Raw genomic sequence first — 13,320 nt, 5'->3', positions numbered from 1 at the left:
TCCTCCTGCCCCAACCTCTGGAGTTGGGATCATAGACTTGGCAACCACACTTGGCTAACTACTAGTATTAAATCCATTCTGTTTCACATTCATATTGTACCTAGTTTCAATTTCTTAATGCTATGGGGAAATCGTGGCATATTTTATTTTTTGAGACAGGATCTTAGCATGTAGCCCTGGCTGGCTTGGAACGTTCAGCTAGACAGGGCTGGCCTTGAATTTACAGAGATCCTATCCTCCTGCCTCCACAGTGCTAGTATTAAAGTCCTTTGCCACCAGGATCACAGGTCAACACTCTTAAAACAAAGACTTCAGAACTTTGAGAAAATAAATAAGTCAGTTCCTTTTTTGTCAGTGACAGTGTTTTTAGGGATAGATGACATTTGTGCAGTTGGCACTATGAAGCTCTTGCCCTTCAAAAGGAGGTGGGTGCAGCGCCACCAGGAGCCGCCAGGGACCGCCAGCGCCCGCTGAGCCCTCAAGCGCCGCTCTGTACGTTGCCAGCGTACATTGCTAACCCCGGCTTCGGCGGGAGGACGCGGCGCAGTGCATTCTGGGTTGGCGTAGCCATGGCGGCTCGTGTCCTTTCCGCCTGTGTCCGTCGCCTGCCCACGGCCTTCGCGCCGCTACCCCGGCTTCCCACACTGGCCTTGGCCCGGCCGCTCAGCACCACTCTCTGCTCTGAGGGAACCCGGAGGAGGCCCGGGACTCTGCAGCCCGTCTTGGCGCTCACGCAGGTGACTCGCGGTGACTTTGCCGGGGCTGCTCAGGGGTCAGGGCCCGGGCCGCCCGGGTTGGGGGAGGGGCCCCAGCCCGCTGCACAGCGGCTGCAGGGGTGATTCGGGGTACGCCTCTAGCCCTGCTGCCCGACGGGTTTTGGTTGACCTCTGTCGCGAGGCCGAGTGTCTGATGATTAGAACACAGAACTTAGACCAAGTCTCGACTGAACGACAAAATTGGGCACCAGGTCTTGTGGAGTGGCAGTGAAGTTTAGGTGAGAGAGATCGAGCGAGCACCGACTGCGGTCTCCGTCAGTTGTGATTATGGTATACAGTGGTCACTTTCTCGGGAAAGTTAAAGACAGTGCACAAGGGGAAACCAGTTGCTTACATAGCCCTCCAGAGTATTCTAGAGTCCTGTCGTAATTCTTCCCTTGTGGCACCTTTTGTCTGTGAGCCTTCTGGAAGTAGGGATAGGAAATAAGTGTTTAGCTTGCATATTTGATAAAATCAATATGAGGCTGAAACACCTGGATATCACTTTCAACCCTAGTTGCCCAACAACAAAAGATTCTAGCCCTCTCCTCGCTCCCCTTTTGATTTACTCCTCTGGGATCAGGCCCTGGCATGGCATTTTAAGTTCTTCGTGTGCATCCAAGATTAGGAACTACTCAAGTAGAAAAACCCTTTCATTACTCATGAGCTTTCTACAGTAGCGATTTCAGTCACACCTGCATGCTACAAGAAGAAATAAAAATGTACATCCAGTTTTGAGATTCGCTGACAGTGAATACACAGGGCATTGTCCCCAAAACTATACCAAAAGCTTGTCATTATAAAGTGTCAGAAGAGCAGTAAAGCTGCTGTGTGTTTGGGTCTAGAGACTAATTTCAGATTAGGTGAAAATGTGATCTTCCTGTTCTTACAGCATTGCTTCTCAAACATAGGTGTGTGCACACAGATCATCAGGTTTGGGGTTTGTGATAGAAGATTCATTTGGTAGGTCTGCCAAGTGTTGTCATGTGTTTTCCAGATGTGGTCCTGAGACCATGCTTAGAACCTCTATTGGGTTTATGCTGACAGAGGAGGAACTGCTTTATGCTTACAGAATGGTTTTGAGGAAGCTCATTCTTAGATGCAGACACTTGTTTACATTTTAGGATTGTTAATGGAATATAGATTTCTCTGCACAAATCAGGGGAAACAAATAGTAAGCAAGGTTTTTTGAAGGAATAAGAAACCTTTTCACTAAATTGCCCAGCTTCAATGATTGAAATAAGTTGGTTTGGAAGTTTCTGGCTAGAACCCAGGAGGTGGAGAGGGAGTAGAATAAGGAAGAGATTTGTAGAGGTGTGGGTTTGTTTCAAACAGCTGTGTCTGAGATACCTTTGTTCCTCAGGTTTGAAGTGGGCAAGTGACAGAGATGGCCTTTAAAGTTTTTTCCATAAACAAATAAGGGCAGAGGGAAGCAAGATGTATTCTAATGGAAACTCTTCAGCACCAGGCTAGCTCAGTATCACTGCAGACAATACCACCCTTGATGCTGGGAGATTACTTATGTCACACTCATGAGTCTGGGGGAAGAACACCTGTGTTGACTACAGGACCACCCTTGATGCTGGGAGATCACTTATGTCACACTCATGAGTCTGGGGGAAGAACACCTGTGTTGACTACAGGAGAGGTGTTTTCCTAACAGTAGAGATCTGGCAGGAGGAAGCCATTTAGACCCTCTAAGAGGGGGATCTGAGGCAGCATACCTAGCTATCCTGTCTCAGTTTCTGTGTAAAAGGTGTGTATAGTGCTTAGAGAATACCATAGTTTAGTACTCTCAAGATTTAGTGAAACAAATCAATCCTGGCCTGTTATCTCAGCTCCTTGGTAGGCAGCAACAGAAAGAGCATGTTAAAGGCCTGTCTGGGCTACAGAGTAAGTTCAAAGATACCCAGACTAACTTAATTAAGCCCCATTTCAAAAACAAGGCTGGAGACATAATGGTGGAGCCCCTGCCTACAATGAATGAAATGGGGTCCCCAGTACCAAAATAAGTAAATAACAATTTTTAAAACTGACCAAGGAAAGGAATGAATTTTAAGTTACACTACAGCTGAAGGGGCCACACTGCCAGGTTATTGTAGCACTGCTAGATAACCTACATTATACTGTGTAGATGCCAGTGCTTTTATATCATCTTACTGATGCCATGCCACAATTTTATGAACGAGGTACTATTGTTATCCATATTTAACAGCTAAAGAACTGAGGCATGTACAGGTTATATAACTTGATGGGGACAGCTAGGAAGAGCCAGTACCCCAATGATAACTAACAGCAGCAGTCTGGTTCCTAATCAGATCTGGTTTCTGAGACTCACCTCTTTGCTCACTACATCTTATTGCCTTCTACTGATCTCACTGCAGCCATCTACTTTAGATTGACATGTAGCTTCAAGACTGAGAACTCTTAGTTTATTCTCTTGGCAGCTCCCTGGCCCTGTAGGAACTTGCCAGTGATGCCTGATGAGCTACTGACATCTAGTGACCACATGAGTAACTGTGTACATGCAGACTTCCCAGCCACTCTTCCCATGGCCTGCTGACATGCTCAGTACTATTCTCCATCTCTTCTGTATTAATTCCACTTCATTCCAGTCCTTGATGGTTTTTGTTTGTTGTCTTTGTGACAGGGTTTCATGTTACCTCAGGCTGGCCTTGGAACTCAGGTTACTCTTTCTTAGCCTCCCAAGTACTAGGATTGCAAGCCTGAACAACCATGTCTTTCTAAAATCTACTTAGATCTTTTCTTTTCCTTCAAGACTGGACATTAAACTGAGGCTTCACTCATACTAGGCAAGCCTTCAACCAATGAATTAAAACCCCAGTCCCTTAATATTTTCTATATCTTTTCCATGCCTTCTTGATATGCATACAGGACCTGTGTTAGGCCCTCCAACCTCAGGAGGTCATTCTCTGTTATTATTAACATTTCTTCTCCCTCTTCCTCTTTATTCCTTTCTGCTTCATTTTATTTGTGACCCTTTAAGTAGGTCTGGTGATATGTCCCTTTCAAAGGCCTCTGACACACATAAAGGAAACAGTGGATTTAGACAGAAAAAGAGGTACTTTGCCATTCTTAAAAAGTATTCAGAAATCTCTTTAGTTTGCTGCAAATTAAGTTTATCTTGATAAAGAGGAATATACTGGTTCAGTTTTATTTTGAAGTAGATACATACATACATGCATACATACAGTGCAGGCTTGCCTGGGACTCTGGATTTCAACCTCAACCTTTCAAATGTTAGGATTACAAGCATTTGACACCACAGCAGCTCTTCGGTCATTTTTCATAGGCATTCTCAGGGACCTGAGTGCCAGCAAACAAACCCAGTTCTTCTCATACATTTATTTAGTGTGTGGGTGCATGAGAAAGTCAGATGATAACTTGAGGTAGTCCTGTTTTCTCTTTAGCTTCTGATCCATATTGCTGTCTCACCACCCCTTCTTCGGTGTTAAAGATTTCATACATGCTAAGCAAATTGCCCTGCCATTAAGCTACATTACATCCCTGCCCCTTTTTATTTTGAAACAGTAAGTTGCCCAGTTTGGTCTTGATCTTGATCCTCCTGCCACACTTCCCAAGGCCCTGGGATTAAAAGCCCAGCAACAAACTCATTTTCTGTGGAAAAGCCTTAGCTACAAACTAAGAACCAACATTTGAAGATAACCCTGTTTAGTTTAGGGGTCCATGATGAGCCAAACAGGTGTATAGGTCCTGTTTTTTCTTGTTCTTGTTATAACTTCATCAACATTTAACCCTCTGCCAGATAGATGGTCAGTACTCCTCCATACTTGGTAAATGAAATTGTGAAGATGGAGTTTCTGTCCCACCAGGTCACAGCTATTTAGTCCCAAATAAACACACAGAGTCTTATGTTAATTATAAATTGTTTGGCCGATGGGTCAGGCTTCTATTGGCTAGCTCTCAATTATTAACCCATTTCTATTAAACTATGTATGGTCACAAGGCTGTGGCTTACTGTAATGCTCTGGCATGTTACTCCTTTGGCAGCTACATGGCATCTGCTTCTAGACTCTCTTTCCACATCCCTCTTCCAAGCATTCTCCTAGTCTGGTAGCCCTGCCTATACTTCCTGCCTGGCTACATCCTGCCTGTCCATTGGCCATAACAGCTTTATTAATCAACCAATAAGAGAAACATATTCACAGCATACAGAAGGACATCCCCCATCAAAATCTAGTCAAGACTGCAGTACCCAATTGAGTATAAAGCAGGCTGACAACAGAAATACTTATGATATTATCACAACAGAGCTATGAAAGGCTCATAGCATGTCTGGTGACTTACAGGGCATACGCACCTAGCAGGGAAATAGATGGGGTATCATGATTAGGGATGGTAGCTGGCTTCATTTGTTCTAGCCAGAGTCTCGTTATTGTCAAAGCCTAATTAAACCCTTATGTATACCATGACAGCTGTTAGGGTGGTTTATTTTGACTCTCATCTGTGTGATGAATGTCACAGTAAATTTGCCATGAGGGAACTTTGGCATTTCTGCGACCCTTTTATGTTAATGACAGTCTTACTGAACAAGATGATGACCAAAGCCAGAGGAACCAGTCCTATTTTAAGCAGCTGGGTTGACTTAGCTCTATGACTCAGTATATTGTAATGGCCACATTGAAGAATGAGATGATGTGGGTTCTGCAAAGCCCAGGAAGCTTTGTGAAAGTACCTGTGGTGGCAGTGAGGTGGCTCAGTAAACACCTGCCACAAAACTTTATGCCCCTAAGTTCAATCCCTAGGACCCAGTAGAAGGAGAGAACTCACTACCACAGCTTGCCCTCTGACCTCTACTCATGTACTATGATACATGTGGATCCTGCTCCCAAGTAAAACATTTATGTGTAAGTTTTTAAAAAAGATACCTGTAGATATGTGCAATTACATAAAACCTTTTAGGACTGAGTGAGTCTGCTTCCTGCCTTTGTTCTAGGCGCCTGGAAGGGTCACACACTTGTGCCGCCAATACAGTGACGCACCCCCTTTGACGTTAGAGGGAATCAAGGACAGAGTGCTGTATGTCTTGAAACTCTACGACAAGATTGACCCAGAAAAGGTAATTTCCCTTTTGTTTTTCTGTGTGTGTTTGTGTATGTACTTAAGCACTTGTATATGCATGTTATAACCCTCATGAGGAAGTCACAGGACTGTTGGCAGCAGCCAGTTCTCTTCTTCCACCATGCCTGTCCCAGAGATTGAACTCAGGAGGTCATTAGGATTGATGGCAAGCACCTTTATGTGCTGAGCCATCTCACCAGTCCATACGTTTTATTCCTTTAGCGTGTTTAATCAACATAGTATAAAATTCAAAGGGTCCAAACAAATACTCAATTAAAAGTCTCTTTGGGAGGGCTGGAGAGATGGCTCAGCAATCAAGAGCATTAGCTGTTTTCCCAAAGGATCCAGATTCAATTCTCAAGACTGACATGGCAGCTCACAACTGTCTTACTCCACTTCCAGGGTACCTGACACCCACATACAAACATTCATGCAGGCAAATACATCAATACACATAAATAATAAAATAAAACCTTCCCAGCCTTCAGCCAACCATTCCTCTACTAGGATATTAGCATTGTCCTTGTATAGATTTAGCTTCTTGTGTATCTTTCCGAAGAGAAATAATAGATATGTCAGGCAGTAGAGACACATATGTATAACATATCTATTTGTCGTAGTTACTTTTCTATTGCTGTGATAAAATATGACCAAGGCAGTTTACAGAAGGGAAGGTGGATTTAGGGTATAGATCCATCATGGCAGAGAGCAGGCAAGCATGGCACTGGAGAAGTAGCTGAGAGCTCACACCTTGAACCACAACAGGAAGCAGAGTACACTAGGAATGGAAGAGGCTTTCAATACCTTGAAGCCTGCTCCTGGGACACACCTTGTCCGACAAGGCTACACGTCCTAATCCTTCCCAAATAGCCACCAACCAGGAACCAAATATTCACATGTCCAAGACTTATCAGGGATTTCTCATTCAAACCACCACAGTGTTTACGCATATCTCCCATTCTTCTGAAAACACAAGTACTCTGGGAATGTAGTTCAGGGGAAACACATCTGTACCCCATGCCAGGGCCTCATCACAATCCTTAGTACAAGAAAAGTCTGCAAAAAACACAGGTGTTCCATATTCCAGAACTGCTTCTGCCTCTTGCTTTTTTGTTTTAAAACATGGAGTCTTTTCTGTGTAGCCCAGGTTGGCCCAAAACTTAACACTCTTTGCCTCCTCCTGAATGCTGGGATTATAGAGGTACTACCACAGGAGGCTTGCTTCTTTCTTTTTTAACTTAACTCTTGCAATTTTTCCATGTTGGTTTGTAAACAGTTCTTTTTCTTTAGTAATGGAATCTGTTGTGTAGTTTAACATATTTTAATAAAAAAAGATGTGGTATGTGTGTGTACTAAGGACAGAAGAGGTCACTGGATGTCCTCTATCACTCTCCCATCTTTTATGAGGTAAGCTATCTCTGAACCTGGGGCTCCCACTTTTTCAGTAAGGCTGAAAACCAGCAAGTCCAGTGATCCTCCTGTCTCTGCCCACTCTGGAGCTGGTATAGACATGTACCAGACATGCAACTTATTAAATGGATACTGCATCTAAAATCTGGTCCTCAGGATTGTATAGGGAATGCTTTTAACTGCTGGGCTATCTCTTCTGGCCCTTAACATGGATTTTAAAGAACATTTCCTGGAGATCTTGAAGTGAATACAGCATTTTTTCATCTGACAGATACCTACAATTTATAATAATCTTAGAAATTTTAGCTGTTGAGTGTGTATATGTTGCTGGGATGAAACAGCTGGCCTCAGGCATAGTAGGCAAACATTCACTGTATAGTGCTGACTGTACTATGTAAACCAGGCTGGCCTCCAACTCAGTGTCTGTCTCCTGAGTGCTAGGATAATAGCCTACAATTAGGCTTGGGGGAGAAGAGGTTTTATTTGTAAGTAAAATAGCAAGAAAACAAATTCTCTCAGATGTCCTTTAGAATAGTGATCAGATATCCTAATAAAATATGTACCATGAAATCCTTTAAATTTATTTCTAACGTTAACCACCTTAAAATGAAATTGAACAAGCTAAAAAAAATATACTGTGACCATGCCAGCATATGTTAAATATACCATGTTATTTAAAGCCTTGATGTTTCTATATGATAATGAAGTTGTCTTGAAACACAAACACTTTCATGGATTAAATTTTATTTGGTATTTCTTTCTTGCAGCTTTCAGTAAATTCTCATTTTATGAAGGACCTGGGCTTAGACAGTTTGGACCAAGTGGAGATTATTATGGCCATGGAGGACGAATTTGGTAACATATATATCTTAGTTTTTGATCTGCGTATTATTCATTTTATTGTCTTTAAGAAAAGATCTCTCCAGCCCAGACTACATGCCAGATGACTCTTAGGTGGTTTAAACTGAAGGAAATGCTAGAGTCTGATTCAGATACTAGTAGAAACAATAACAGCCCAGTATTCTTACTGTGAGGTAGGAACATCACAGGCCTGGCAGAATGTATACTAGAATTAAGGGCTGGCTGGCCCAAAAAAGTGTGGGAGAGCATGGGCTCAAGGGCAAAGTCTCACTTGTAGAGATGCTGATGACACTTGAGGCCTTCATGAGCTATGATGAGATCAGCTAGACAGCAGTAGAAAGCTGTGCTGAGGACACACAGCAGAGGTCTGAGTCTCTTGTGATGTTTGTCAGAGCTGGACAGAATTCAGACACATGTGAGCACGATGAGCAACAGCACCTCTCAAAGTTGTTTTCTATAGTTTAAAATAGGTGCCACATAGAAAGCCTCAAGATTGGGACTGCTAAGAGATCAAAAAGAAGGTGCTCAATACAGTATTTGAGCCCAAGTAAATGCTATTATACTATCACAGCTCAACTGTGTAACAAGGAACAAAGGAATACACACTGCAGCATGAATGGCCCTGGAGGACAAAATAGAAAGTACCCCATCACGTGCCGCACACTTGCTTCACTGGCACGAAGTATCAAGAGGAAAACAGATGGAGACAAAGTAGATCTAAGTCTGCCAACTATTGGGATAGTTGGGAGTGAACTCTAATGGCATTTGTTCTGTTTTGTTTTTTAGGGGTGATAAAAATGTTCTAGGGCAGTGGTTCTCAACCTTTCTAATGTGACCCTTTAATACAGTTTCTCATGTTGTGGTGACTTCCAACCATAAAATTATTTCATTGCTAACTTCATGACTGTAGTTTTGCTACTGTTGTGGATCATAGTATAAATGTCTGATGAAGGATATCTGATATGTGACCCCAAATGGGTACCCACAGGTTTAGAGCCACTGTTCTAGGGGACTTTGATTAATTAGATTAATTCTTGGGGAATTAAATAATAGCAATAGTTGTACAACCTTGTAGGCATACTATAAACAAGTAAATTGTGTACTTAAAAGAAATTTTCTATTATTTCTTAAACATGATATACATATTTTCTAAAACCTACCCAGTTTAAAAACAAAATGGATTCAAGATTGCTGGAGATGTTTAACACAGCTGTAGGTACTTGAAATTTCAAGGCCTGCCTGAGTAACATAGTGAGGCCCTTACCAAAAATTAAAAGGGGGAAGTGGAGTCATATGCTTTCGGTTCTGAAGGGTTTGCTTTTTTCATAATCATGGTTAACTTTTTCTTTTTTTTTTTTTTTTTAGGGTTTGAAATTCCTGATATAGATGCAGAGAAGTTAATGTGTCCACAAGAAATCGTAGATTACATTGCAGATAAGAAGGACGTATATGAATAAAGTATAAGGTAAATAACCTGACATAAAACTATGCCCTCTCATAGGACTAATCTGTCTGTAGTTCAATACAGCAAGAACAAAAATTGGCAGTGCTTGACAGAAACTGTCATTAGTCAGAGAACACAGGCCATTTCAGGTTATCTGCCATCCAAACCCTAACCCTTGCAGTGGTCTTTATTTTTAAGAGAGGCTTGAAAGCATCATTCCTGAACAGGACTCAGTTCTCTTCTTAAAATTAGTTTTACATAGCCTCACCTGCTTCAAGAAGCAGAGATGGCCTAGGGTTGCTCCCAACTAAGAAGAAGGGCTCCACAGACAGAGACCCAAATTAGCTTCAATGCACCTTTATTGATGGCCATGCAGTGAGCCTCGTGGTCTTGAACAAGCTGCTGAGCTATGGATTTGATCCCAATTACAGTGGCAATGATGACTGATACTATCAGGGTTTGTGGAGGTCAAATTGGGTCCTAGATGGGCACTGGCCTGCCATTAAGCCTTAGCTGACCGTCGCTGTTGTTACAGCTCTGTTTCAGTGCTTAGAGTATTTAGTTTCAATGCACTGGGCACCTTAAAGGTGGCATTTAAGAGTCAGTGTCTACAAACCAAAAAGAAACCCAACTTATCTTGTCATTGCCAGAGCCTTCTTCCTCACCAGAAGGACTCCAGGAACACCCGATGGCATCATGGCTGACTGACAGCGGCTCTGTTGGACTTGTATTTAAATTGTCTGAGTGTTTTACCCTTTAAAAATAAATCTATTATAAAACTAATATCTTTCTCAGTCTTCAGTTTCTTTTCTGAGACAATCTCATTCTGGCCTGAACTCATTAGCACAGGCTAACCTCAAAGTGATCCTCCTGCCTCAGCCTCCTAAGTGCTAAGATTATAGGTCTGAACACACTGCTCCACCTGATTTTTAATTTTTACTGATGTCGCTTAATACTTTTAAAGATGCCATTGATAACCATGCATACCAAAATATAGTCTAGGGTACTGTGATGGGCAACTGGGGTGAATAATAATAGTGATGTGTTTCATATAAAAATATCACAATAAAACCCATTTTGTATACTGACCTAAAAATGAAAACTGTAATACCTACCCAGGCATGATGGTACATTCCCATAACCCTAGCATGTAAGAGTTAAAGCACAGCAAGACCCTGTGCTCAAAAAAAAAAGTTCTGCAGTGTACCTGAAGCAAGTTTCCCTTTCCCACTCTCCTCAGTACATGTACTCATGGTGAAAGAACACTTGCTTCACTTGTTTTTCCCTCCTTACTGATGAATTAGATGTTAGGCTGATAGCACGTGGGACTGGTTCCTCCCTAAAAATCCCTTTCCAAAACCGGAATTGAATTTTGGGGGGCAAGAGGCAGCTTGGTTTAAACAGTGCTCTCAGTCACACATCCATTATCAATTCTGCCCCCACCTCATGAGACATGCTCTCTATGCAGCTCAGGCTGGCCTCAGACCTATAATGCTACCTCCGTCTTCTGAGATTATTATATGCCTCCACAGCAGCTACCCTTTTATTCTCATCATTGGCTCTTGGGTTGACGTAGGTAACATGCACATAGCTTACCTACTGAGGTTGACAGTCATGCCAGAATTACTTTTTTTTTTTTTTTTTTTTTTTTTTTAACTGTGGTTTATTTTTGTAGAAGGGAATGGAAACAAGAGCTTGTAGAAGGCGAGGGACCTAGGTGAGCGGTCCTCAGCCAGCAGAGAAGCTTCTGGGTGGGATGAGGTGGTGAAAGGGGAGGAACCAACTCTACGCCTGAGCCTACCCTTAACACCCACTTCTTTCTCGAGTGCCCGGTCTCTTCTTTGTCTCCCTAGAGTTATTCTAGTTACGTTGCTCACACACACTCCTTTCTTTTTGGTAATAGAAACCATTTATTTATTTATTGTTAGTGTGTTTTGGGGGTTTCCTCCCTGTAGTGTTGAAGGGTTCACATCTTAAGACAAGTGCTCTGCCACTATGCTACATCCTCAGCTACCCTTCCCCCTTTATTTTTTTGAAATTACAATATAATTCTAGCATTTCTCGTTTTTTCCTCCCTTCAAACTTTCCCATATACGCCTCCCTACTATCCTTCAAACTCATGGTCTCTTCTTTGTGTGACAAATATTCCTAAATATAACCTGCTTAATTCATGTAATGGTACTTGTATTCATGTTTTCAGGGCTGACAATTCGGCATTGAACGAGTAATTAGTGTGCTTTTTTCTGGAGAAGACCACTTAAAAGTGCTTCCAGCTTTCTCAGTTGCCTATAGCTCTTCATGTAGGGCTGAGTTCTTGTGTCTTGTTCATTGGTGTCATCTTTGTTCAGCTCATGTTTGAGCAGTCATGTTGGTGAGGCTTTGTGGGTAAACATTTTAAGAAAATAGTTAAAAAGGAAAAAAAAAAACTGCCATTGCACAGCAGTAAGGAGCCTAGTTTTTACAGATGCCTTTATTCCATGGAGAACTTGAATACTTATTACACACTGACAACCAACAGTGAACCATATAGGCTGCATGTGACTACTCTGACTAGAACTTACTCTAGGATATTATGGTAATATTCTTCCAAGTTGTTCTACCTACTTTAAATCCTAGGATAGCTAAAGATTTGACAAAGAATGCATCTGCATTGTTTTTGCCAAAGATCACTAAGTTTAGCAGTACTGCCATAAGGGCAACTTCTCACCGACATCTCACCACACACTTGGCCTATTCACATCATTTTGGATTGTAACTAAAGGTCACTAGCTCACACATTTCAAGCACCTTTCTGCTCTAAGAACTCATCAGATTGGTTTCAGTAAGGACTCTGTGTTCTGATAGGTAGACAGCAAACTGACCACATCCAGCATTGCAAATTGTATACAAATCGGAGGACAGAAGCCATGCATTTATGTGTTCATGGCACACATGTAGTTTGGTGTGCATTTTCACGTCTGTTGTGTCAAGACCAAGGTTGACAATAGGTGATAGGTATCTTCCTACATTACATAATGAGGCTTGTTGTTTTGTTTCAGCTCATCTAGCTAGCAAGCTTGCTTGGGTAATTTCCTGTTTTTTGTGTCCTGGTGACTCATGAGCCCTTGTGGCTGGGGATGACACTCAGTGGTAGAACACTTGTCCAGAATGCACAAGACCCTGCTGGGTTCTATGCCCAGCACTGTAAAAACAAGACCTGGAACCTGCACTTGTCTCCAGCCATTGTCTCCTAGCCACTTCATCCTCCTCACTGTATTCCTCCAGACAGTCCCAACAGTGAACCCACCAGGAGGTGCAGGGAGACCTTTAAAGTTTATATGACAATATCCCCAATAACACAAACTAACCTGTGCTGATGTAACAACAAAATGTCACCTTGTAGGTGTTCTTGTTAATATCCTGTAAGCAGACTGATGATGAATGAGTGAGTCTAGAAGGTGGCACTGTCTGTCAAACCTGAGCTAACTGTCATGGGAAAAGGCAATGCATGACTGTTCTAATTCAAGGATCAAAGAGATGGTAACTTTGGGAAACATGGAGCTGCAAAGCACTAAGAAGACACTTGGGGATGATTGTACTATATGTGATGTTAGATTTCTTAGTTACAGCAGTTAGAATAACCACATTACCTGGAAATGCAAAATATTTGGGAATGAAGCATGTCAGCTGACTTTGAAATGATTCAGGAAAAAACAAAAGTCAAAATGCTAATTGGTGACTAGCCAGGGTGACCCTTATTTACAGTAC

The 13,320-nt window shown here is 42.2% G+C and overlaps 1 protein-coding gene across 2 annotated transcripts; it reads left to right on the top strand.

The window, feature by feature from the left end:
• The first annotated feature begins 525 nt into the window (after positions 1–525).
• Positions 526–10,356, top strand: Ndufab1 (NADH:ubiquinone oxidoreductase subunit AB1). 2 transcript variants are annotated; one of them, XM_051192867.1, is made up of 5 exons: positions 526–737; positions 5,734–5,856; positions 8,036–8,123; positions 9,495–9,594; positions 10,242–10,356. In XM_051192867.1, exons 1-4 carry the CDS (start codon positions 570–572, stop codon positions 9,584–9,586), a joined length of 471 nt encoding a protein of 156 aa, XP_051048824.1. In that variant the 5' UTR covers positions 526–569; the 3' UTR covers positions 9,587–9,594; positions 10,242–10,356. The 2 variants fall into 2 exon arrangements, with proteins under 2 accessions (XP_051048824.1, XP_051048823.1); XM_051192866.1 differs by having other exon boundaries at positions 10,224–10,356.
• The last annotated feature ends 2,964 nt before the right edge of the window (positions 10,357–13,320 follow it).

The sequence above is a fragment of the Phodopus roborovskii genome, unplaced genomic scaffold (genome assembly GCF_943737965.1).
Source record: "Phodopus roborovskii unplaced genomic scaffold, PHOROB, whole genome shotgun sequence".
Taxonomy (NCBI): domain Eukaryota; kingdom Metazoa; phylum Chordata; class Mammalia; order Rodentia; family Cricetidae; genus Phodopus; species Phodopus roborovskii.
Note: the sequence above shows the minus strand (reverse complement) of the source record. Positions and strands in the feature narration are given on the sequence as shown.